At 37.2% G+C, this 26,126-nt stretch overlaps 1 protein-coding gene across 1 annotated transcript in view; it reads left to right on the top strand.

The window, feature by feature from the left end:
• Nucleotides 1–1,252: 1,252 nt before the first annotated feature.
• LOC128021086 (protein phosphatase 1E) overlaps nucleotides 1,253–26,126 on the top strand; it is a 33,393-nt gene continuing 8,519 nt past the window's right edge. The window contains exon 1 of the mRNA XM_052608010.1: nucleotides 1,253–1,514. Coding sequence (XP_052463970.1) covers nucleotides 1,333–1,514 — 182 coding nt within the window. The 5' untranslated portion in view covers nucleotides 1,253–1,332. The remainder of the gene's footprint in view (nucleotides 1,515–26,126) is intronic.

The following is a 26,126-nucleotide window of genomic DNA, read 5'->3' as shown; positions in this document are numbered from 1 at the left end:
GATATGAAATCTACATCAGTTATTTTTAGCTTAAATATCTTGACGTCCTGTATACAGGCACACTGAGAATCCTTTATCGACTTTTCACACTCAAAAACAATCTCTCGAAGAGCTCTGTCGAAGTAAACCGTGCTCCTGACGATTAAACGATTAAATAGCTAATTGTTTCGCACGGCGCCTGAATCAGTGGCTCATAGTAGATTACTAGTAGCCTAGGCTAGTAGCCTAATTGGATTTTAATAATAACCTAATGTGCATCAAATTTCCGAGGGCCATCCACCAGCTCTCACCGTGACAAATTTAAATTTATTGATATTAACCCATTAAGAATAGCCTACCCATAATTGTTTTTCAGCTTTGACTGGAAAAGGTTAACTGCGAGATAACGTTGAAACTGACTTGAAGGTATAACAAATGAGGGCCATGCTCTTAAAAATGCTGACAAAACCAATTTCAGTATTAAACATGAAGCATGGGCTGGTTACGTCACAGGATTGTGCTCGGCCGACGTCATACTTTCACACAAAACACAGATCTGGCAAAAAAAGTAAAGAAAAAAAAAAAGGTTGGCTTAGCGCGCGCATAATGAACCTAAGTCTACTGGAAATTAATTATTTATAACAATAACTGATATTCTTACACTTAATTTTAAGGTCCAAAAAATAGGATATCTCCGGGGAAAATTAGGACGTATAGTTACCCTAACTGTATTAAATACGTGCACCTTATCATGCCCTTTTATGTGTTTTTTTCCCCTTAATACAAACAATACTCTTTTTGCGCATAGAGACACATCACGTGCAGAAATGCCTGAATAACATAAAATGTGAAAAGGTACATTGATTAAATTATAACATTTTAATTTTAATTGAAACATTTTAAAATTACAAAATGCATTAAAAATAACTTCGCAGATTAGGTTAAGATACTTTGTATAAAAATGTTTAAAGTATTAGCTCTGCAAAATAATGTAACCACATGGTGGGAAACTAAACTACAGGTGGGATCTGAGTTTTCCACTAGTCACAATTGCGAAATGTTTATATAGGGCTACTATGATGTATGTAAAATACGCTACATCATCAGGTAAGACACTTTAAAGTCAAAAGTACATTTCTGTCACAAATATATGTGATTAAATGGTTTTCATACCCCGCCCCATGTGACGTCACACATGTATTTTGCGCGAATCCCTCTCCGTGCACGCGAGCGCGCGAGCGCGCGCCCTCCCCTACTCGCGCGACTACAGAGACGCTCCAGCCTATGATTCAAAGTAGTGTAGACTTCTTGCCAGGCTCCAGCTGTCTCTAGTCTCTTCAGGAATGAGAAGCGATGGCCGGCTCTGCCAACGAGGAGAAAACATTCAAGAGGTTCTTGGAGCTCTTTTTGCGGGAGGTGAAACCGCCTCTTCAGGAGGACGTACCTCTACCTATGCGTCCCTTTTCGGACCTCATCTCGGAGGACGAGGTGGAAGGGGAATGTCTCGACCTGTGTCTCCAGCACCTGTGTAAATAGTTAAGTATATGCACCTTCGCGATGCATTTGTATCACTTACTATGCGCGTGTCCTAATATCATACTGTAGGTTTTTTAAACATTAAAGAGCGTGAGACTAAAAACAAGAGGGCGAAGGACAAAAGGAAACTTAATTCCTGCTCCCGTGTTCACGTAGCTTAAGTAACCTGCACAGTTATTTGTGTGTTTGTAGATGAGAAGCACAGTTATAATTCGCGGGGGGAATAAACAGTTCTAGAATGTTTCTTTAATTTGAACATGCGGAAAGTTTTAGTCTGGCCACTTCAAAGACTATAAAATGTGAGCTTTTCCAAATTGGTTATATTGCTCTACGTTCATGTCTACAGGTGTGACAGGAATTTTCATAGTGCTAATAGTAACATTTATTATTTTTATTACTACTATATTGACACATTATAATATGTAGTCATATGTTTATTGATATTATTACAATATATATTTTTAGTACAAATGCAAGCAGATTTCGCGGTCCAAATTGTAGTTCATTATTCCGAAAAGACCCTCCGTTCTCCAGCAACCCCCTCTATACTCTGATGGGGTACCGTACGAGCACGGCGCACCTGTGTTCCCCTTATTTTTGCGTTGCGCTTCGTCATAATCATTTTGTCGCTACCCTTGTCTTTTGATGTTGTTATCTATATTTGTTCATCTGACAATATCACATGTTTATCTGAGCGAGCAGACAACATCCGTGTCGCCTGTATCAAGCGCTGAACGGGGCTCGATGACATAACTGAGCATGACTGCTTTTGATTCCATGCATGTTACATGCAGACAGTTACCTTTTCTCTCAAGACGTGGGCAACTGTGTGCGCCATCGCCATGTACCGCGACACGACACACCTATCTACAGCTTCAAAACGAACAGTCTAGTGTAGTGTAGTGTAGTGTAGCAAGCAGTATGGTATCGCGGTGTTTCGAATTCTGGGCGAGATCTGTGGGAAGGGGTTACGGTTGATAAACAACGTCATTGGCTTGCTATAAATAGCCCATTCAACCCTAGCAGAATCTTTATGAGCACGAAATACTCATACATAATGGGTAAATAGCGGCACAAATATGGAAGCATATGGGTAGCAATATTCATTTTGGGATGTAATATGCAAAATGACAATGCAATATGTAAAATGACAATTCATTTCTGTATTTACATTTACATTTTACAATACTTTTATGCAGCGTTTGGTGCAAAATAAAAATGAAAATTAAATTACATAATTTTCATTTGCCATTTCATACACCAGGTTTAATATGTAAAATGAATACTAATTTTAACGCTTTATAAGTTGCAAAATTAAAATTAAAATGTATTACAGAAATTATTAGATATGTCTAACATGTTCAAAGCAAAAACTGTGGCAAAATGATCATTTAAATGCAATTTTTCTTAAATGCATTAACACTCACAGTCAAGACACTTCCGATTGCATTTTAATTCAATGTCCCGCAATGAATGTAGCAAAATTCAATGTGCACACTGAAAATGCATTCCGAGCCGATCACGTGTTCGCCCCTCCCGCCATATCAATCACTGCGTGAACAAGGCGGGGCTTGCAGAAGGTCAAGAGACTCAAATCTCAAGAAGAGGATTCAAGTGAGAGAACATGGACAAGACAGTTGGTCCGTGTACGTTTTGATCATTTCGGTTTATGGCTTCAATATTTCATTCGCACTTGTGGGCAGAGCTGAAACGATGCTTTCATCTGATTGGTCGAATCACTCCACATTCAGCTCGGTCTTTTCATTCTTTTAGACAGAATAAGAGTCAGTGCGAGTGAAGCACTGTAATGTCTGAAACCACCGCTCAGTGTTAATTGTTCATCTTTAATATTTGGTTGCGTACTTGAATGCCTCATCCCAACCAACTCATATTTATACTAGCCTATACAGATCAATAAACCTTTTCATCTGTACTGCATTTGTGTTCGACAAACTTTGACCACCTCACAAAGAGTTTATTGTTTTCTGTGTTTGAATTTAATTCAAATGTCAGCCACAGGCTGCCACGGCCTGCTGTGGTGAATCCTTTTTGCTCTCGCACAAACAAACACACAAATACAGTCTTTCTGGGGAATCACAGAGCTATTTACACATTCAGATTTGTGCAGTGCTCAGTGCATCAATGTCAGTGAAGACGCTCAGATCTCAATGTTTATTCTAGTTCACTGACCCTGACTAATATCTGATCCTCAGGAGAGGGTAATATTGTAATTTCCCCTGAGGTTGGTGTATGTTTACAGTTTTCCTGGCAGTGACCTTAAAGTTACATTGATGGATTTAACCCTTTGACAGTTATAATGGTTTATATGCATTTATTAAATCACTTCGCATACTTTAGGACAGAAGTTTCCACTGCCTGCTTGGTGATTCAGCTGAATGGGTGATTATTTTGTCGCTGGGTTGAAGATGTAATAATAGTCCTAGGAGAAAAAGTGGAGATCCCCTTTGTTCTGCTCCCTCTAGAGTGTGTGGAGAGAGTGGCTGTGTGTGTGTGTGGAAAGGAGAAGAAGAAAAAGAGAAGCAAAAATTGATAGGGGGAGGTTGGTGATGGTACGGTAAATAACCTTCATTACAAATACAGTGCTCAGATGATGGGGGCAACCTACTTGTGTGGAGACATTTCTGACTTGGGAAGAGAGCAGGGTCTCATTTAATAAGAGCCAATCAGTAGAGAAATAGTGACTCAGACTTTGATTTTGATTTCTTTCTTGAAGGTCTTTTTTCCAATTTTGTAATATGGTGTCCCTCAATAGTTTTTGCTTTAGCACCCAGATTTTACAGTGCATGTTTTATACGCTGTAATTTTATTTCATTTTATAATTTTTACCCATATAACCCATGATGGTATTTTGCTTCTAAGTGACATTAATTTCTGCCAAAATATTATAGAGCTTGCTTTGGTGCACATACTTTAGCATTAACAATTAATTAAAGAATATTAATTTAATATATAATTGTAATTAATTGTATTACAGTTTTTTTATATATTTAAAAATGTATTTTGCTATTCTAAATACACATTTTTATGGTTAGTGCTTATTATTACTTACAGTTTGCAGTTTTTGCAGTATCCTTTCCGTGACTCAGAACAATCCGAAATGCATCCGAAATATTAATATAAATAATATAAGTAATATAAAACAATTATATTAAAACACTTATATTAATTGTTAATCATCTCTCTCTAAATGCAAAATCAAGTTGAACAGGAATACCCCTTCTATTTTGGTTGATTTTAAACCTTCGGTGATGTTATTGGCGATGTTATCTAACAGTCTGGTTTAGTTGTTGTGCGCTGATAAATGGGGATGTGTGGCGAATGTGAGGCTAAAAATGGAGGTTGTTTCCTCCTCCTGTGGTGAGCAGGCCCTCAGAGACCCTGGGGAGTCCTGATAGACACTAATGGATAGAGGAACACTCTCCTAAAGCTCATTTAACCCCCATCTCTCACAGCTGTAAACCACACACATATGTTGATACACAAATCTACACAAAACAGACACATACTGTACATGCGTTCCCACGCACAAAAGACATGCGACACACACACACACACACACACACACACACACACACACACACACACACACACAGAGCCCAAGGGAGTGCCTGTGGTAATGAAACAAACGGCACACTACACCACACAGCTGTGTCATGATAAAATCAATGGTGGAGGAAATATCTGTTGCAGAAAGATGGATTTGCTTGTTGTAGCATCATATATGGCATTCACTCATCTGTGATGGAAGGAGTTTCCCTTTTTGTGTGTCTTTTAGGTTTCTTTTTGAACATTTAGGGCTGAATACTTTGGAGAATACGAGGTGTTGCCCTGAAAATACATTTAAACATTCAGTTTTTAAGTAATGCATACAGATATGATCATAAACCATATTATAATATGGGATGATAATCTAGTTTGTGGATATTTCTGGATTGAGAATGGATTTATGAGCCTATTTATGTTATTTCTGGAGCTTGACAGCCCAATTTGTTTTTTTTTTCCAAAAAAGCTTGCAAGATTTCTGTTTGGTACAAATTACTTTTAGTTGAAGTATCTCTTCAACCGCTGTCCTCTCATAGAATCTTCATTATCAGTGTTTGATCAGCATCCGGAGCGAATCATCCTCTGATGTCTGTTCATGACAACACTGACCCAGCAATTAAGGAAAACAATTAGACGTGTCAGTGTATTGTTTCCATGAGAGCAGACGATGTATCTGTGGCCAGGTTTTGTCTAGATGAAAGGATGCTGTTTTTCATCTTGGTCAGTGTGGTCAGGGGGCCCTTGGCATGGCATTAGTGTATGGTTCCTCTTCAGACACACACTGACAGCAGCTGCACTTCAGATGATCGCTGTAGCCCGTTCACCCTTCCCTTTCCCGCTCCGATCACATCCAGACTTTCCTTTGTAGAGCTATAATCAGATTTAGATTTATTTCAGGCTCAAATCCAGTGTCTATTGTGTGCTGTCTAAAAATGTATTTGTAAAAACATAAAATAAATGATATATATTAATAGAACGGTTAGGCTATTTAGAATTTTAATCATACTGATTACATAAATGCTGCTTAATTAATCATATTAATCAAAGATGTTTCTATGATGAGGTATGTTGGTGCCATATTGGTAACTGGTTTCTGGTTACACTTTACAATACGGTCCCATTAGTTGATGTTTTATGCATTAACTAACATTAACTAACAATGAGCAACACATTTGTTACAGTTTTTTATAGTTTTGTATTAAATAATATTACCAGACAGCTTTTTGATTTGAATTACGTGTTTGCAAATTTTGAAATTATCATCAACTAAGATTAGTAAATGCTTAAGGTAATAATGCTGAAGGTTTTTCATTAGTTAGTTAGTTCACGTTAACTCATGTAGTTAATTAATGATAACAAATGGTGTTACTAAGTTTTAGTTTTATGCCAATTTTACATACATTTGTTTTGGCTGATATTAAATATTAAACTGTTCTTGTTAATTTTTCTCATCTAACACACCCTTCAAATTAATCTTAAATGCTTCAACTTACATTTCGTGACCTGTCAGTACAGATAAATGTTTGTTGATGTACGTACATGGTATTGACAGCATTGATGATAGCGTAGATGAGGAATACATTCTTAATCAGACAGGATTCTTGGTGATCTGACTCATTTCTTGCATTCACACACAGTATGAACTGTTTCCCTCCAGTAGAAGACACAGAGTCCCAAGGTATAAATTAAATTATTGTATACTGGTGTCTGTGCTGGTTTCTTTGCAGCAACATATAGTTCATAGCAGTTTTCTTTTTAAGAACAATAAAGCATACTACTACTACAGTATAGCCTTGATGTCATTGAGTTTCAGTCAGAGTCATGCAACACTCCAAAAGTATTATTTAGTGTAAAACAAGTTGAATTAGTTCATTAAATGATAAGCTGTTTCCTCTAAAAAGCAGTTTATTCTGCGCAGTGAAGCCTATCCTCCATTGACATCTATTCAAACAAAACAACCTCTGGTCTCCTTCCCTGCGAATTTCCAAAGTGGAAGCATTAACATTAGACGTTACACTTTTTGGGCTTAAGGTTGCAGGCTTGTCTTCTAATAGCTTTAAAACTTGTTTTTGATCAGTAACACAAGAACACTTTAAGTATGCATTTGCCAAGCAAAGTATGTAAAGTACGTTATTTGTCCTTTGCATGTTCTGAAGTGCTCAGAATACCATCAGATCCTTGCAACGTTTTAAACCCTGCTGTTCGCCTATTGCTTGTAATAGAATTTCATTTTCTGAGTAATAGCTCGCAGCTGAAATCACAAAACACAGTGTGGAATATTTGATCAATAAATAAATCCAGCTCATTGCTTCCCATAGGTCTCTAGGACTGTGTCTTCATCTCCACTTGTGATCAGACCTGACACTTAAGAGAAGCGAGTGTGGCACCCCTATGATGGCTGAATGAGCTAGCCTCTGCTTCGACAGTCTATGGACAAATTTAGAACTGCACTGGGACAAACAAGGCAGGCTGCAGTGGCCCAAGAAGAGAGAGAGAGAGAGAGAGAAGGTCCTCAAGGATTTACAAGTCATTACTTATAAACCAGATGTTTTCAGGCCCAAATATTAATTAGGTATAGTTTTAAGGTTTTCTCTCGTTTTGCAGTTTTCCCTAAATGTGCCTCTTGGGAGGTCAGGAGTGGATAAGAGAGAGTTGAAGACCAGATTGCCTTGTCTTTTTTTTGCACTGTTCAGAGATCAGGATGCTTCATCTCAAAGGGGACCATGTGTACTACAAATGTGCTCATGATGTCCATCTGCACGTGCAAACAGACCAAGAATTCGAGAACATCCCCAGTATGAACTGAATTGATGTATTTGATTAATTCATTGGCATGTTAGGTAATTAATTTGTTTCAATTATTTATTATAGGTTAAAAGCATATGTGTGCTTTGTTGGATTACTCATCTCGTCAACAAGCTTTCATCCATCCATCACAAACAAACAAAAAACTAAAAAAGCACCTGTGCCAGGTTACATAAGCCTTGTTCCACAAAAACTTGAGCATTTATGGTGTTGTGCAACATTCTCCTGACCGTAGAGCTGCCAGCAGTGTCTCCTTCACAGGTCCTCCAAGGTTTTATCGTCCTGCCTGTTTTTCATTTGTTTAAAAGAGGTCCATAACCTCCTCTAAAACTGCTGGCTGGCTAATTGAATGGAATTATGATTGATACCCTGCTCCTCTGCAGTCGCAGAGCAATTAAGCTGAGTGGGTTGGACGGGGGCTTGTTCTCATTCTGTTTGGTGCTGGTACGTCAGGTGCACCGTGCAGTTCGCTGCACTTTCAAAAGGTAAAGGTCACCCTTTAAGAAGAGTAGTGGGTTTCAAATACCAAAGCTTTGAAACCCATAATCAAGTATGGCATTTGGTGGAATCACTGTGGTGTCATTATGTTCTTTTCGATGATTTTGCATTCTAAGTTCATTTTATAGTACATTAGGGATATGCAAAGTTGACTAGTTGTCCAACAACTAACCAGTTGTTTAGTGACATTTAGATTTAGTATATTTATGGTTTCATTAGTGTCCTGACATTGAGAGAAAACACTCTCAGAAAAGTTAGTTAGTCTAGAGATGGATGATATATATTGCCAGCTTATATGTATCTGTCTGTCTTGATTGATTGATTGATTGATTGCTATTGACCAATAATGAATATTTAATTGTTTTGCCATTTTATAGCTGTAATGCTGTAATTTAAAGGGATGGCGATGGATTATCAGATTATATTAAATGTTTAACCCTCTACGAGCTTTTGAATCTTTTCAAGAGTGCATATTAGCATTAGTTACTATGTAGTTATAGTAGATTTTTATGTGTTTGTGCATAAAAATCTTTATATTATGATGCCTAAAATTACTTCACAAAACACAATGTATTTGTTTTTGAGTGATTAAAAAAATATTAATGTATTTGTTTGTTACATCGTTCATTTATTTAGATACATTGAATTTTAGGTACATTTTTATGATTAATGTTTTTAAATGTAAATTACTTTTGCCATCATGTACAATTAGTTTAAAAGCATAGCAGTCAATTATGGAAGAAATTAAACTTTTTAGGAACAGCTATCTTTGAAATAGCATTTTCATTTTAAAATATTTGTGTGGTTTTTTTTCAACCCTACAAATGGGGCTGTGATAGCTTGAGATCTTTGAATTCGGTTTCATTTTTGTTGTCCTCTTTTTAAGTAAATGCCCCCTAAAACATCATCAATGATCATGTGTACCTGATTTTACAGGGCTTCCTTAAGACTTATCAGACATTCAGGCAAACCACTGTTTCTTATACGCCCAAAGCAAGATTTTGATCTTTACCCTTTAGTTTGTTCCTGCTACCTGTTTCTCTCTTTCTTCCTCTCTATATTGTGCTGACCGGTCCTCTGAGCAGGGCTCTCCTGGGATGGAAAACTACTTGCTGTGGTAATCCCTTAATCATAAAACTGTGCTGGGATTACTAAGGACTGCCCCAGCGCTGTGCTTCTTGCCCTTCCACCAGCGTCTCCGGACCAGTACAGCACCACATGGCTTGGCCTTCTCAAAACCCTTTTTAGCACAGGATCCCCTCCAGCACTGTCTTCCTTCAGGTCAGGTTCTGCAATAAAAGGCTTTACTTATTCAGCCCGCTAGCAGAGACACCATTCATTTAACACTTTCTGAGATCTGCAGGGTCTTGATGTCCCATTGCAATAGGGTTGAGGGCAGAAGTGGTGGAGTCATGAACACAGCGTCCAGATTAGTGCTAGTCATTAGCACGTGCTTCTCTAGTGCATTAACAGAATGATCCACTAAAGGTTATGTGTTAGAGTGATTTTACAACAGATGATGCTGGAGACAGATGATGTGCAGACAATTAATCCACTTGAGATGTGATAAAGGACACCAATGTTGAATAAATAATATAATTTATTAACAATAATCACAACGAACTAATTTTCCCATCAAGTAATATGGTTTATTAGGACATCTGTTGGTTGTTAATATATGTGCTTTTAAATATATGCGGGTCTTGACACAATATTATATAGTTTGTAGTTAATTTAAAAGTCATAGATTATAGTTAAAGCGCCCCTGTTATGCCTTTTCGAATATTACCTTTCATGCAGTGTGTCATGTAGCTGTATGTGAACATAAACTATCTGCAAAGTTGTGAAGGCAACAATGCACAATAATTAAAGTCATTGTCACTCAAAAAAAAAAAAGGTTTGCTCGCAATCGGTGAAACGAGTCGTGAGGAATTTGAATCGAATTCGGTTACGGCTCTACGTCACAAAGTAACACATTTGCATAATGTCTGCCGTAGTTCTACATCGCATATACAGTAACATTACTGTGTGGTTAACATCATGTTGAGAAGACGCTGTATCCTGCGCTGTGAGAGTAAAGTTGTTTAGAGAGACATTAAGAAATGAGGTCAAATAATTTTTTTTTTTTTTTTTTAGAAAATAACTAGGGGTGCTCCGATCACGATCGGCCGATCGTCAGTGCGCATCTCATCAGTAAAGCCGGTTCTCTAATCAGCGGTTAATTCCATCAGGTGCGTGATTTCACATAGAACAGCTGTTACTACACAGAGCCATTGTGAACTGAGAAGATGCGCCAATAAACACTGAAAATGAAGTGGATTTGCGCATCTTCTCTATTAGCAATGGCTCTGGCTCTTAAATAACTGGCTTTACTGATGAGATGCGCATAACGATCGGCCGATCGTGATCGGAGCACCCCTAAAAATAATGTGTTTTTTGACCTTGAACGCATGTAAACCTGTTTTACGAGACTCATAAAACAACATTAGCAACCTTAAAAATGGCATAATAGGGGCACTTTAAAGTAGCATCATATGGTAGATGTTTGTGTAATGCCATTTTTTAAATAACATAGAACTAACAGAATTAGCCAGAATTATTTTCAGTATTTTCTTTATTTTTCCCTCTGTTTAATTTCGGTTATTCTCAAGCAAAGACCTTGAAGACCTCTTCTGAGATCTTTATCTCTCTGCATGTACAAGCATGTTAGTATTCAGCATAAAAAAATCCAAATTATGCAGTCAGCTTTTTGTGTTTTGTCTCGGAGGGAATAAGATGCATCAAGTGTATTTCAAGTTTTAGATTTTTCTGTTAATGCGGATGAGGCACTTTAAAAGTAAAAAAAAAAAAAGAATCTGTAAATTAACACTAATGATTTTGTATTATATGCTATAGTATTTATTAAGTTATTGAATTAATGTCTTTGTTTTTAGTTTAATTTTAGTAATTTAAAAGTAAATTTAAATTTCATTTTTAATTATTTGTATTTAGCTTTCGTTTGAATAATTTTTGTACTTAGTAGTAATTTTAGTAAGGCAACATTTCCCATTTTCATTGAAGACTTTTAATATTTTATTTCAATTAATTAAAATGTTTTAATAGTTTAAGTTCTAGTTTGGTTATTTTCCTCTTAATAAAATAATTATTATGTATTACATAAATTATGTGGCTTTGTTGAAAAGTATTTCATTGTAAAGTTGAATGTTGAAGGAGTGTTGAAGGAGTTTGTTTAGTGTTGAGATGCAGTCTTTACATTGCTTTTTTTATGTTGTTTTTGTTAAGCAAATGCCAAAATCTGTAGGCACATTTAATATCTCTATATACAGTATATGATAACTTAAATCTGGCTTTGAATAATTAGTTTCTCTCTCTTCTCTCTCTGCCTCCTTGCCTTTTTCCTCTTTTGCCTTCCCTTCTCTTCTGTAGTTGCATTTCCTCCTCAGCTTTTTTTTAGTTTCTGGGCAGTATTTAATGGCAATGGCAAACATAATATTTTTCGTGACAGTATCAAGAATCTTTTTAAACATGTTCACACCAAATATAAAAGTTATTTTTATTAGGAAGCCAGCTAAACTATATAATTATCATTCATTGCTGAAGGATGTTTAAACAGTAAGATTAAACTGCATTAACATTTTCCATGTTTTTAACTGAAGAGATACATTTGGCGACACAGACTCGTCATTTCCACAGTAGCTGATGTGCAAGCATGCAAGTTTCATACGGATTGCATAGTCTGAGAATGTCTCTTTTTTTCCAGATTATAATTATTTCATTTGAAAATAGACATTTCATTTCATTAAATTCAAAGAGGTTGAGATGGCAGAAAGCAAATCCTGTTAATTTCAATATTTTACAAAAGCGCAAAGATTTGTTGTTGTAGTGAGTGCACACAAATAAACATAGAGGCTTTACAGATTCAAAAGATGTATTACTCTTTTCTTTATGACCAAATTGATAGAGCATTTTAAGAGCAAGCGCCAACACTGGCGCCTCCATCTGTCATGCTGTGAGCGCGCTACTGTTCAGACACTTGAATAGCACACATTTTTCTAGGTTAAGATTAGATTGAGCATCCATGTAAAGTTGCTTCTACTTCCGTATTTCAGATGATAACCAAATTTGATGTCAATGAATGATAGGTCAGAATTTGGATGTATTGTATTACAACAAAATCCGTTAACGAGCCGTCCATCACAGACTGCGTGACCTCACCACTAACTGTGGATTTTATGGTACAATTTTGGTCGACCAAGCCTTATCTCATTGACTACTGAGATGGCAGATCTGGCAGTCTATGGAAGCCATGGAATTAATTTAAAAAGGTAAAAAAGTTAATTTTGAGTATATAATTTAACATTTTGACTGTTTTCTTGCAATTCTGAGATTATATCTCACAATTCTGATAAGAAAAATCAACTCGTCATTCTCTGGTGGGTAATCATTGTAGGTTTCATCCATAGTCTGTCCATTCAAATATCTGCATTGTTTGGCTTCAAATAGCTTCTTTGACGGCAGTATTCTGTCAAAATTATTTGCATTCCGATTCTGTCATCCAAAGGCGCAACAATACTTTTTTTTTTTTTTTATTCCATGGATATAACCCTTTTCCCTCCACTTGTTACCAATGTTTTCCACCACAGTGCACACGCAGCTGCCAGTGACATAACTTTAAAATTGGTCTCTCTCTCTCTTTCTCTCTCTCTCTCTCTATATATATACATATGTATGCATCCGTGCTGTTGATATTGAATTTGAGAATAAGGTTTTGCTGGTTAGCATACTTCCTTAAGTGTTTATTATATAGACCCAAGTGTAAAACTTGTGGAGAACTACAGTAGATCAGATGCACCTGTTGTGCTGTAATGCTGTAATGTTTAACCATAAGTCAAACCCAATTTTGTTCAGTATGGATATGGATCACTGCCCTGAGAAAAAATGAGCTGGTTTCATTTAGCAACCTCTGAAGGCTACCTTGTAGTGGACAGGGAAAGTGGACTAGCTGAAGTGGCTGAACCAATGCGGTGCGTGTGTGTGTGTGTGTGTGTGTGTCCTCTCCCTTGATCATTACTCTCTACCTATAGTCCCTGGGCTGTGGAACTGGGGCTGTGTGGAGGCAGAGCGACCTACATTACACTACTTCCCTAGTGCCGGAGCTCTTCAGTTCACAGACACACCGTATTCATCTGGTGGAAGCCCAATGGTTAAAAGGGATGATAAACTGGCTTACATATAATTGGTTCACTTTAGTGTCATTGATACATGTACACCTTAAAGGGATAGTTCACCCAAAAGTGAAACTTCTGTCATCATTTACTCTCATATTGTCATCTGCCCCCCCCCCCCCCCACAGTAATTCCAAATAATAGCTATTTCAAATAGTCTGGATTAAAATACAATAACCGGGAACCTTGTTAACAGGCCTAGTTACCAACAGAAGTTTATAACAGAATGGTTGCAGGCTCAGTCTCACGTACAATCCAGTCTGTCACCACTCTCTAGAGGCATTTAACCCAGGCCCACTGCTTCATGCAGTGTTAGTGCTCAAGATGAAACAGCATCTTCTAAATGCAACTAGAAGTATTCCATTTTTACCCTTTTCAAGTGTCTTAAAGTGTGACTATGGCCCCTCAGCCTCTGTTAAGCAGTGGCATTGTCAGTGGAGTTGTGGGTCATGACATTGACTTAGTTTCAGTTGAATGAAAGTCAAGACCTCCGACTGATATATTTCAGTTTCCAAGATACAGCACGTTTGCAGTTTATGTGTCCATGGCTCTACTTGTCCAACAGTCTTTAGATAGCTAATCCAATCTACAGTCAGGTTATGTAGTGCTAGCACATCAGTATGTTGCCACTTTGTGTATGTATCCTGTTCATATTGCTCTAAGGTGGTATTTATAGGGTTATGGCATCAGGATGATGTATGCAAATACACTAATAAACAATTGGTAGAAATGTAGAGCAGGTTCAGGATAAACACCTTGGTGAGATAGGCTACAGTATTAAGATTATATTGACTCTCCAGGGGCTCAAAACTAAACATAAGCTCACTGAACATAAGCAACTTGACATACAAGTATGTATTATGCTGTTTGTTTAGAATAATTATTATCCGTGAAAGAATGCAAATGCCATGTCATGTGCTAAATGTGGACTGTGATCTTGATTTCTGTCCAAGTTTTGGGACACTTACAGTATGTTTGCTGGATGATACCAAAGTCCTTTAAAGTATATACAGTAGATCACCCCCAAAACCTTAATTTTCTCATCATTCATCGTCTTTCTTTTGTGGAGAATAAAAGATTTTCTCAAGTTTTCTCAAGAGGTTTTTGGTAATGAAAGTATGCATGGATAAAAACAGTCAAAACAATCTTCAAATGGTCTATGTTTGTGTTCCATAAAAGAATGAATGACATGAGGATGAGTAAATGTTGACAGAATAAAAATTTTGGGTGAATTGTCACTTGGAAACTTTTAGGATGGCACCATCTCAGCCACCTAAAGCCAGTTATACTCCGCATTCTGTATGATGGAAGAAATACAAAAAAGAAAAGTTTAACTTCACATTTGGGTCAGGATGTGGTAGAGATTTTGTGGACATCATGATCTAGCTCTGGCCCGTCAAACCCACTTCAAACAAACAGCTTAATGTCTGCAGTTTGGTGTACTATAACAGTGGCCCCTGCCACCACTGAGAAAATCTGCATTGTTGACGCCACTGGCATCTACATATTTAATACACTGGCCCCGCTATTGACTTTCCAGGCTAATGCTCCACTGGTACACAAAGCCGTGTACCCCCGTCCCCCTGCCGAGAGACATTCTGCTGCCTTGCTTGCCACCCCCTCAGACTAGAATGACCCCCTGCGTCGCTTCAAGACTCATTTCATTGGAACAGCAGATTCATTTCAGTCCAGGGCCTTGTATTGCTGTGTATGTGTGTTTCAGGGTCCCAGCTTGACATCATGAACCCCAGCGACAGATCCAATTCTGAACCAACATAATGGACTTTCATTACTGTTCATGCATGGACAATAATTCAGTGAATGTACAATGTACAATTTCACAGTGAATGTAGGCTGACGTTGTTACTAATAAATGCAATTACATTTAGCAGTGTTATAAAAAATGTTTAGCTATTACTTAATAATAAGCGGTGTGCTGATGAGTAGAGCTGACCCAAACATCTGCAACTAGCCACTGTGTTACAGGGAAATGCCTCAATGTACACCAATCTCTGCTAAAGCTCTGAGTCATCAGTAAATTATTTGGACCACCAAAATTAGTTTAGATTCTTTCTGACTCATTGCTCTAAATCAGGCTTTTGGGGGGATTCCTAGAGTGGGACAACTATAGAGGAAAAGGAAATGGAAAGCAGCCTCTTGTCCATGCTGCATGCAATCTTGACCTTATTTGGATCTGTGTTGGCCACAGGACAGAGGTTACATGTGCTCATTAGCCTTGTGAGGAAGAGGCTTTGTTGATGGATACTTTATTATTTTACCCATAGATACACTGTGACTGTGCAGGTTTTTGCCAAGATGATCTTGCTGCTCAAACTGACAGCTGGTGGATTACATAATCCAGTCTTTGGTCTTCAGGCCACTTACGTTGCTCTCTGATGACTCTTAGCGTGGTAAATTTGACACAGAAATGAAAGCTAAATTTAATGTTCTTTTGGCTTTAAATTACACTTAATATTTTTATAAAATGTACATCAAATTTTTTACTTACCCTCACGCTTACTTGGAACACAAAAGGTTATTTTTTGAAAATTAATAGGACCTAGACTGTCAAGCTTCAAAACAAAAAAGGGGTATCTTGCAACTATTCTTGTTGTGTTCATGTTTTTCAGTTTGATATAGTTTTTTCAGTGAATTGATTGATTTAATTAAAAAAACTTGAATCTGATTCGCTAATTCAGTCATATTGGTTAACACTCATTGACTAACTGGAGGTGAAGCTATTTATGAATAATGACAAACATTATTCACACAAAACTATCATGGTTTTAGAAGCTTGAATCCACACTATCATTCAGAAGTTGGAGGTCGGAATTTTTTTAAACACTTGTGCTTAAAATACAGTAATACATATTTTTAGGATTTTTTGATGAACCAAGAGTTCAAAAGAACAGCATTTATCGGAGATGGACAAAAAATTACATTACAAATGTCTTAACTGTGGCATTTGAACAGTTTCAAACATCCTTGCTGATTGAATACACAGTTGCTGAATTTGAAGAGTGGTGTAGTTCACAAGCTTTATGGGCCATTAAATGTGAGTTTTTGTTAAGCTCGAAAGCCCCGGTCCATCTTCACTTTCATTTTAGAAAAAAAAAGGGTGGTCAAGGTTTTCTTTAAAAAAAATACCTTTTATGTTCCACAGAAGAACGACATGAGCACGAGTAAGTGATTCATTTTGGGTGAACTATTCCTTTAACATGAGGGGCAGTTTGCCAGACTGCTTCAATCAGAGTAAAGTCAATTTGTCAGTCTTCTATGTTTACAAGGACTGGTATCAGTGCCAGAAACTCTGTCTGTGCAGTGCGATATGCATCCTGAGAACACACACACAGACTGATTTGACTCTTCCTGAATAGTTTCGACCAGTCAGCTATCTTCTTTCTCCACCTGGGAAGAATGAATGCATCAGCAACATGAATGAGGTGGAGAGGGGAGAAATAATAGGATAAATGTTTAACTCAGTCAGGACACCCCCGCTCAAAAACAAACATCCAAACACTCGATGTCCCATCACGCACCATGACGTAACACACCAGCTCAGTCACCTTAACTGTGCTAAAAGAAATTCAGTTAAGTTAGAAGCAGGCTGTGGTATGGCTTAGTTCAGTGAACCAAATCCACAGCGTTATCACTGATTTACCTGAAATTCAGAGTGAGATCGAAATGCCCTGCATACAAAAAAGGAGCTGCCTGTTCCAAGTAGATACATTTCTTTATGCTTGTTTTTACGACTGAGCAAACTGCAAAGTCAACTCTGAACAGAGCAACTACCACACAGTGCCTCTCAATAATTGTCTCCAGTGTGTGATTAGTAAGTCCTGAGGGTAGACTCTCAAGAATATCATTTCTTGATTTGGGCTAAAATATAACACACATGGTAATTGAACCTTGCGATACAGGTTTGCGACACTTAAGATATATCAAGTGCACATCTGATATTATAATGAAGATTGATTATTGGTACACAAACATTTTAACATGTATATGTGCAGTTTCTGTATTGAGTTGCAAAACCGAGTGATCTTGCTTGATGTCTGACTCTGCTTCCTACATATGCAGCTTCCTTCTTAGGCATTCTGAATTAAATGAATCCTTATAAGTGACTGATTTGTGTTGCAATATCATGTGTCCCACAAATAACATACAGGCGACTCAATTCACATTTGATTCTATTAGACTTTGAGAGAGCATGTTGCTAAGCTAGAAAAATGATAACATAAAAATATACAACAAACATTTGGTAAAATCCTTATTTTTTTAAAAAAATGTTGTATTATCCTCCACACATCACACTCTACACTGAAACATATTTGGTGTAAGAAATTCGTAGAACATTTCATAAATAATTTTAAAAAATAAACTTTTTTTTTTTTTTATAAAAACATTAATTTAAAGGAAAAATTTGAAATAGTTTGAATTCGTTTTTTTCTTTTAAAGGGTAGTTTAATAATCTTTATTTACAACTTTGTATTTACAACTATTTTACAGTGTACTATTTTATTAATTCCCATTAGAATTAAAATTGCTCTTTTAAATATATTAAAAATTTACCAAAAAGCTACAAAATTAAATGACATATATAGATTTTTTTAAATATATTTAAATAAACATAAATCAGATACAAAAAGAAAAACATATCTTCTTTTCGTTTGAAGTGCATTTTGCTATGTATATATATATATATATTCTCTTTTGATATATTTTTCCAGTTTGAAAAATGTATCCTTAAGCTGCCCTATTTTAAATACTTTGGATATATTAGAAATATATAGTGGCCAGAATCCCCACCCCCCGCCATATATAATCTCACTAGGGTTTGAAACCAAGCTAATATATTCATGATTAAACATGACTGTGTAATGTATTTTTACAGGTTCAGCTGAGTGAACTTTTTTTCAACCCTCTCTGCATTCCAGAGATCTGAACACACCCAAACAATGACATTATCTAGAACAAGAACTGTCTTGTTGATAGTCTTTGTGTAGATGTTTGTGTAATACTTAAGTAAACCATTTCTAGGTTGATATTGTCAAAGGTTGTTGTTTCTGATCAGCTGGACATGACAGGCTGTTTCTCTTTTTTTTATTGGTGCAGAACTTACATACTTTATATTAGTCTGATTGCAGTCTGCCATACAATAGAAATGGAGTGCTAACGGCATGATGAGTATTTTGCCCCGGCAATGCAGTGTCTGTGCTTCCATTTGTGGAAACTCTAATTTGATCACCTTTCTGGATCAGTGACGATGACCCTTTTGGCAGTTCTGAGCATCTCGCTTCCAAAGTCGTGGCCTCATGCTCGCTCATGATGTCTCCTTGGGTAACCCTTAATCAGCAGAGGCGTTTTTGGTAATAATCTCCTTGCCGCTGATTAATTCCTTCTCAGGAATTTCCGAAATTAACAATTGCGACGGCAGCACCAACTGCTTCCTGAGACATCTCGGACTCTCTTTGCCTGTCATCAGCCAAACAGAGCTGGAAATTAGTGCAAATGGTAATCTCTAGATTATAGTGTTTATCTCTGGTTAGAAGACAATAGAGTGAGAAGTTCTGTTTGTGTTCTGAAATTAGACTGACTGGCTTTCCTGCAAGTGATGTAAAGCGAACCCAGTCTAATTTTACATTTGCCTGATTTCATATGGTTCAGGTTTTTAAAGCTACAGTAGTGTGTTTGATTTTGTAGATGGTTGGAAGGGAAGAATTAGAAATCATCTGATAGCAAAGATTAGATTTCCTGTTTTTAATGTCTGAGACAGCAGAGGCTCTCACTGGGAAATAAAGAGACCAAATAACCCAAACCAAGGACATCATATCTTTCTAATAAGATTTATTCATGAAGATGCCCTGGTATTTGGATTTAAGGGTGATCCACTGACAGATTAATAACACAGATGTTTGTGTTCTTTCAAGAGCCACTGGCTGACCTTAAGAACTGAGCATCGCCATCGTCACGGAGACAACCTTGGCTCAAGCGGCATGATTGGCTCGGGTGGAACAGAAATAACTGAGTGTGTTCCATTGCACCGCTCTCAGTGCCCTATAAGTGCACTTAATGGTGTACAGTCTCTCCAAGTGCCCTGGTTTCTCCTCAGAAAAACCAGGAAACCAGGCTTTTGTCTGCCTATTTAAAATGAATGCCCTTTATGCTTTTACAGGCAGACAATTTTTATTAGTTTTATAAAAATATGCCATAGGATAAATTACACAATTGTGGTTGATGTATTTTTTTATTATATTTTTCAGTATAGAGTATACATTTTAGGTGACATCTTTAGGTGACCCTCTCTTGTCAATGAAAGTGGCCCAAAATACAATTTATAAATATCTGCTAAAGGGTGGTGTGATCAGTTTTTGATGGATATGGAATACTGGATGCTGTGGAATATGAATTTGAGTGAAGAATAGAAAAAAGGTTTGGTCAGAAGGTAGGACCGTGCGTCAGTGTCACTACAGCCTAAATTACTGTCCTCCTTGGCTCAACTAGGTCGTCTGCTCTCAAACAAACTCGCACACTTAATGTTGTAGCCTCATCCCTCACCTTATTTATCTTTCAGATTTTCAAGCAACCACACCAGCCTGAACTAGAACTCATAGACTACTATACAAAAAATTAATAAACCATTGACATGTGATTAATATCAGCATGAATGCTTGGCATGCTTTCTGAAACATATATATATATATATTTGTATATATGTTTATATATTATGGGATATTTTATGTATTTCCTAAATTTTTAAACATTGCTTTTACATAAACTAATCTGTAATGAATGAAATAAATAGAATTTTGAATTCACAGTTGAGTAATATCTTATAAATGTAAAACGTAAACGTAAAATAATGAATTGCCATTTCTTATCAAACAAATATCAGTATCAAAAAACGTATATTACCAAGTGAAAGTTCATCACAACTCAAACCCTGCTTTCCATAATCCAAAACAAGATTTGTTTGGCAAATGCATTGTGGTGAAAAACAAATATTCCAGAGGGAACGACTCAGAAAGCTAGTAATGGGAAAGTCTGGTAATATCCCACCCTGCTGGAAACTACAAAAAAACAAACTGTGTGATTGAGAGCAATGCGTTTAACTGTAGCTCAGTTGCTGGATAGAACAGATTTAGATTAGAGGATGTATATATATATATATATATATATATATATATATACACACACACACACACAAACATAGTTATTGTTTATGTTTATGATTTTTAGACATTTGGCTGCTTTCCTAGTGAAAGACTTTCCAAGTCAGTGCATTTTTTTGTAAAGTATGCTGTATAAAAATGATCAGTGAGATAAAAAAATATCATCTGTCCTAACATGCTCTTTCAGACTTAAGTCAGCTGGATTCTTTATCCCTAATCTCCCTTGTGCTTTACGTTTTTTCCATTTCCGTTGCTCCATTTTGTCTTATTTGTCCATTTTTTATGTTACGCTTTCTCACTGATAGTGACTTTCATTCTGTTTTTGCACCTCACATGCTCACACGATGTCAAAGTGGGGAAGGTGTGCTTCATATTATGTCAGAGCCTGAAGCCTCCGTGGCAACAATCCAGTTTGGGTTTCAGTCCACTGTGTTCTTGCCCCATTGGAGACTCGGACATTGTGTGGCCTTGCCAGAGAGAGATGATGCCCAGATGGCATGGCGTCCATGTCAGTGGACAGTTTGAAAGGTCTGATGGCCTAGATTCCAACACAAGTGCGCTCGAGTCTGTTAAGTCCTGCGGTCCAGTTAACACTGGAGAACGAGAACACAATGGCACTTCTTTACGCAGTCTAACCCCATATTTCATTCTTATTAATATCTTTTGATCTACAATAATTTCTCTACACAATAATTCTCAAATTTGATCACATTTGTAACTTTGTGACAAATTATTTTTACACTAACATTCTAAAACCAACTTAGCACACTTTAAAAAAGCACATAGCAACGTCCTATCAATAAATCACACCATTCTAAAATCATTGTGGCTTCCTAAAGACCTTAATTGCAGCTGACACAATAAAATTTTAAGAATTATTTCCATTCTGTTAGTATTGGGAAGTCCACCCCTCAACTATAACAATAATGGCTCAGAGGAAGAGCACTGTTAAAACTATTTCCTTCAGCTGAACAATGAAAAAACATGAACAGCCAATCAGAATCCACCCCACTTTAAAGATCTTACGTATTTAAAGCAGCAGATATACAATTCTGCAGCATGCGCTTATTTAAAAAAAAATGTTATTGCATGTTGGTGTGGATGCTAATATATAGTTAATATCATTTAGTAATTTATTCCATGCATGGACATAATTTTACTCATTTGAATTTTCTTTACACCCCTCATAAAAAAGCCTCCAGAAATGATGATAGATGAAACAGTCCGTGACATTTAGAACTGAATGCCGCTTGTCTGGGTCTCATAAACTGCCATAAAAGATTGCATAGTAAGAATGGTGTCTGAGGCCTAGTTAGGCTGTTACCTGAGATAACACCGATTTCCTGTTTTTGGTGCCCTCTTTCTCTCTTTATCTTCATGTCTCATTTTCTGTCTCTCTTTCTATTTAGCTATTACTCACTTTGTCAGTAAAGGTATGCAAAGCTTTTCAACCTGTGCGACGTCAGCAGGCCGGTCAAAGGAAGAGAGTATGAAAAGTGTGGGTTAGCACGATGCGTGGGTGTGATGACGCCATCGCTCTCTTTTCTCTCCCTCCTTCCCTTTCCAAAAGCGTGACTCTAGGCACTATACTGAGCAGGAGAGGAATGATGGGAAAAGTGTTTTTTTTTTTTTTTATAGATTAAGGTCCTTGACCCAGAACAAGCACTAGTCTTTATTTAGGCATGCTGTTGTGTGTGTGTACGTGTGTGGGAGGATTGTGGGAGTAATAGAGAGATTGAGATGAGAGAGAAAGAGTGATGGACAGGAAGAGGATTTAGTTTGGTGTTAATCCTGCATGATGCTATTAATAACCATTGAGTCATCTACGTGCACACACGCGCGCGCGCGCACACACACACACACACACACACACACACACACACACACACTCCAACGTATCAACAAGAAGCCACAAACTCATTTTCACCCACCAGCTCTTCTGATGAACTGGGGAAAGTCATTTATGTGTTGTGTTAGACACTTTTTCAAAGTAGAGTAAAAAAGTAAAACGTTTTTCATCATTTACACATTGTTCCAAACACATCTTACTTTCTTCAGTGGTGCATATAAGAGGATTTATGCTTTTCTGTCCATATGCTTTTCTGAAGTCATATGATAGCTTTGTGTAAGGAACAGACCCAAAATTTAAGCCATTATTTGCTGAAAATGTTGTCCTCTGCTGTACTGTAGCTTTCTCGTATAAATTTTCCAGTATCCGTAGAATAGTGCTAGAAATGCCAAGGTTATAGATACGATTCCCAGGGAAATCAAGAACTAATGAAATTTGATTGTGCTGAAGGTTTTTCTAGTTGTATAAAGGTATTGTATTGCTTTAGAAGACTTGAAATATAGCAGACAATCACGTGGACCATCATGATTTATGGTTATTTTATTTTAGTTGTTATCATTTTGTTGCTTGAGTGCTTCAGTCCCTATTCACTTTTTTATATCAAAATATAAAATATTACCTTTTGTGTTTCACAAAGGGGTTTGAACAGCATGAAGATGAGTAGATGTTGAGAGAATGTTGCATTTTATGTCTCTGTATTATTCATTTCAGGCATTCTTAACAAGAGTTTAATCTTAATGATAAATGCTTCATTATGGGAGCTCATTACCAGCATGGATCACAGCAAAAACTGTACTGAAGTCTCAGAGGAGAAGCTGTGTGTGGAAAGGAAAACCTCTCATTCACACACACAAGTGATGTAGAGTGTTTGGGGGATCTTACACAATCAAGGACGGTTGAAAGTTAATGTAAGAGTAGAAACCCCCTTGAGAGCCTTGTTTAAGTGTGTGTGTGTGTGTGTGTGTGTGACATGTTTTTGCAGTGGTTGGTGGGTTAGAACATGCATGCCAAGCCACACTGCATCAAATACAGGCTCATCTAGACATGCACAATGCTATTTCCATATCTTAAAAATGCATTTCATCTAGTTGAATCTTAAAGTGTATAATAAAGCAGATTTGCTAAACTAATGACTGTTTCCCTCCGTATGCCATTGTTTGAATGGACAGATAGCCCCGGCCCAGAAGCATGCCATTTATGGAGTCAGTGTTGTCAAGCAACTCAAACAAATTCAGCAATGTCTTGAAAGCATCATAGCTTTTATGCAATTATCTTGAGAATCAATATATTAATGGCTATTTTGTAGTTGTCGTTACATATTTAGATGGGATAGAAAGCATTGAAACACTTCAATTACACAGTTTTTAAGTTATATTTACTGAACATATATATCACTATAATATTTTTTATTACTTATGGATTTTAATTAAAAATGTAATGTATAATGAAGTATAACAGCCTTTTGTACCCTGCTTAATTACTCTGCGTGCAGTGTGTGTTCAGCAATGTGTGCAAAGCTTCACTTCTCTCCTGACATGAAGTGTGACTATAAAGTGTTAGCCACACTGAGCCTTCATTTCTCTGAATGACGTCAAAGCAAGGCTCCCCGAAACACATCCGTGATTCTCTCACCTTTTTTGCTCTCTCTCTCTCTCTTTTTTCTACCCTCCTGCTGTTTAGTTGCATTTATCTTCTGTAACCAGGCTAATCTGTTAAACACAAGTTCAACTTAAATGAGTGCAAAGCCACTTGTGTTTATGCTTAATTTCCGTTCACAGTCTCTCTGGCAACACATAAGCATGCTGTGAGATCTTAGTAGCCTGCTACAGAGATGTCACTTTGTGCTGTGCTGTGAAGTCTGGGGATAAAGAAAGCAGTGCGTGTGTATGTTTTGCCACTTGGTTGAGAGGACAAAAACAGCTCTTCTCTAATCCTCATTCCTTACCATGCCTCTGACTCCTCTGTGCTGCTCAAGAAACGGACGTCTCCCATTGGTTCACCTTAGCTGTGCCCCAGAGCCTCAGCCAATCAGAGCTCCCCAGCTCAACACCCCTCAGGTAGTGACGGCTGTGTGTATGTGTGCAGGAGAGAGAGAGCAAGAGCATTTCTATGAATGGAAATGCGGAGGTGGATCCCAGAATGTGATGGCAATTGGCATGTCATTTCTCTCTCTCTCTGTCTTCGTCCCCTCCTCAAGCCATCAGTTCCTCCTCCATCTCACTGTCACTTTTCTCTCCCATCTTTTCATCTTTCTATCATGGCGGACACACTGCTGTCCCTGTGACTCCCAGTGTCCTCAGGATCTGATTCAAACATCAAAGTGGATGTATGGATGGAAAAAACAATTAGAAGATATCTAGTTAGATGGATAATAGATGGACAATGATGAACATAGATAGATAGATTGATTATGATTAATATGAACTCTCTTTCATCCCTTCTTCATGCTGAATGAACTGATTATATGATGTTTGGAAGAAGCTGTTAGCTCCTTTAGCCTCCTTCTCATCTCTCTACTGGATCTTTCATTTGGAGCAGACCGTCATTGAGTCGTCCTTGAGAACGCTCCACTTTCCGTCCTCCAGTCTGCTGGTGCTCACTGTGTGTGTGTGTGTGTGTGTTTGAGTGTTTGTGTGTGTGTGTGTGTGTAACAGATTGCTCTGATTTCTAATATGTGTGGCTTTAATATTTGTGGCTGTTTGCCTCACTACAACATCACTCACCACGGCAACCTGTCGTCATGGATGGCGCTGCTGTCAGGGTTGTCATGGTTACGCAGGCACATCAGTTGTCAGTGTCGTACAGCCTCATGTTGTTATGAGCACCAGAGCTGAGGCATTTTAATGCAGTGTTAAGATATTCATGATACCTCACGGTTGTCATCTTTGGTTATATTTTCTCCACTAATACTTAGGTAAAGCAACATGTTTTTGGTTGCTCATACTTTATTTTAAAGGTGTAAGTATATGTAAGTCTTGTAATGGTGGTTAAAATTATAGATGACAACATGTATACGTTATATTATAATGCATTATGAATAAACATATAGTACCTTTATGAAGCATCACATATAAAATATTCAAAAAATCATTTAGATTTAGAAATCGAATCTATTGTCTTTATGACCTTCATTATTTCTTCTGGCTTCTTTTATGCTAATATTCTATCTATAGTTTTATTTAATTGACTACAGACAATCATTCATAAATGAAGCACGTCATAAGAGATGTTTTGGGATTAGGACATCACATTATTGGATGGCTCTGTTATCCTCTCTCATCAGGCCACAGCTGAGGCTATTAATTCAACAGAATGTTGGCAAACTCTGCTGAAGCCCCTCACAGACAGAGGGAGATGGGAATGGCACATCGACACTGTCCAGACACACGCTTTGAAGATTTTGCAGGCATATTTATTCACTGAGATAAATTAGATAGTTACGTTTAAGTCATTTATAATGTTACAAAAGACTTCTGTTTCATATGAATGCTGAAAAAA

Source organism: Carassius gibelio, chromosome A10, assembly GCF_023724105.1.
Source record: "Carassius gibelio isolate Cgi1373 ecotype wild population from Czech Republic chromosome A10, carGib1.2-hapl.c, whole genome shotgun sequence".
NCBI classification, from domain to species: Eukaryota; Metazoa; Chordata; class Actinopteri; order Cypriniformes; family Cyprinidae; genus Carassius; species Carassius gibelio.
Note: the sequence above shows the minus strand (reverse complement) of the source record. Positions and strands in the feature narration are given on the sequence as shown.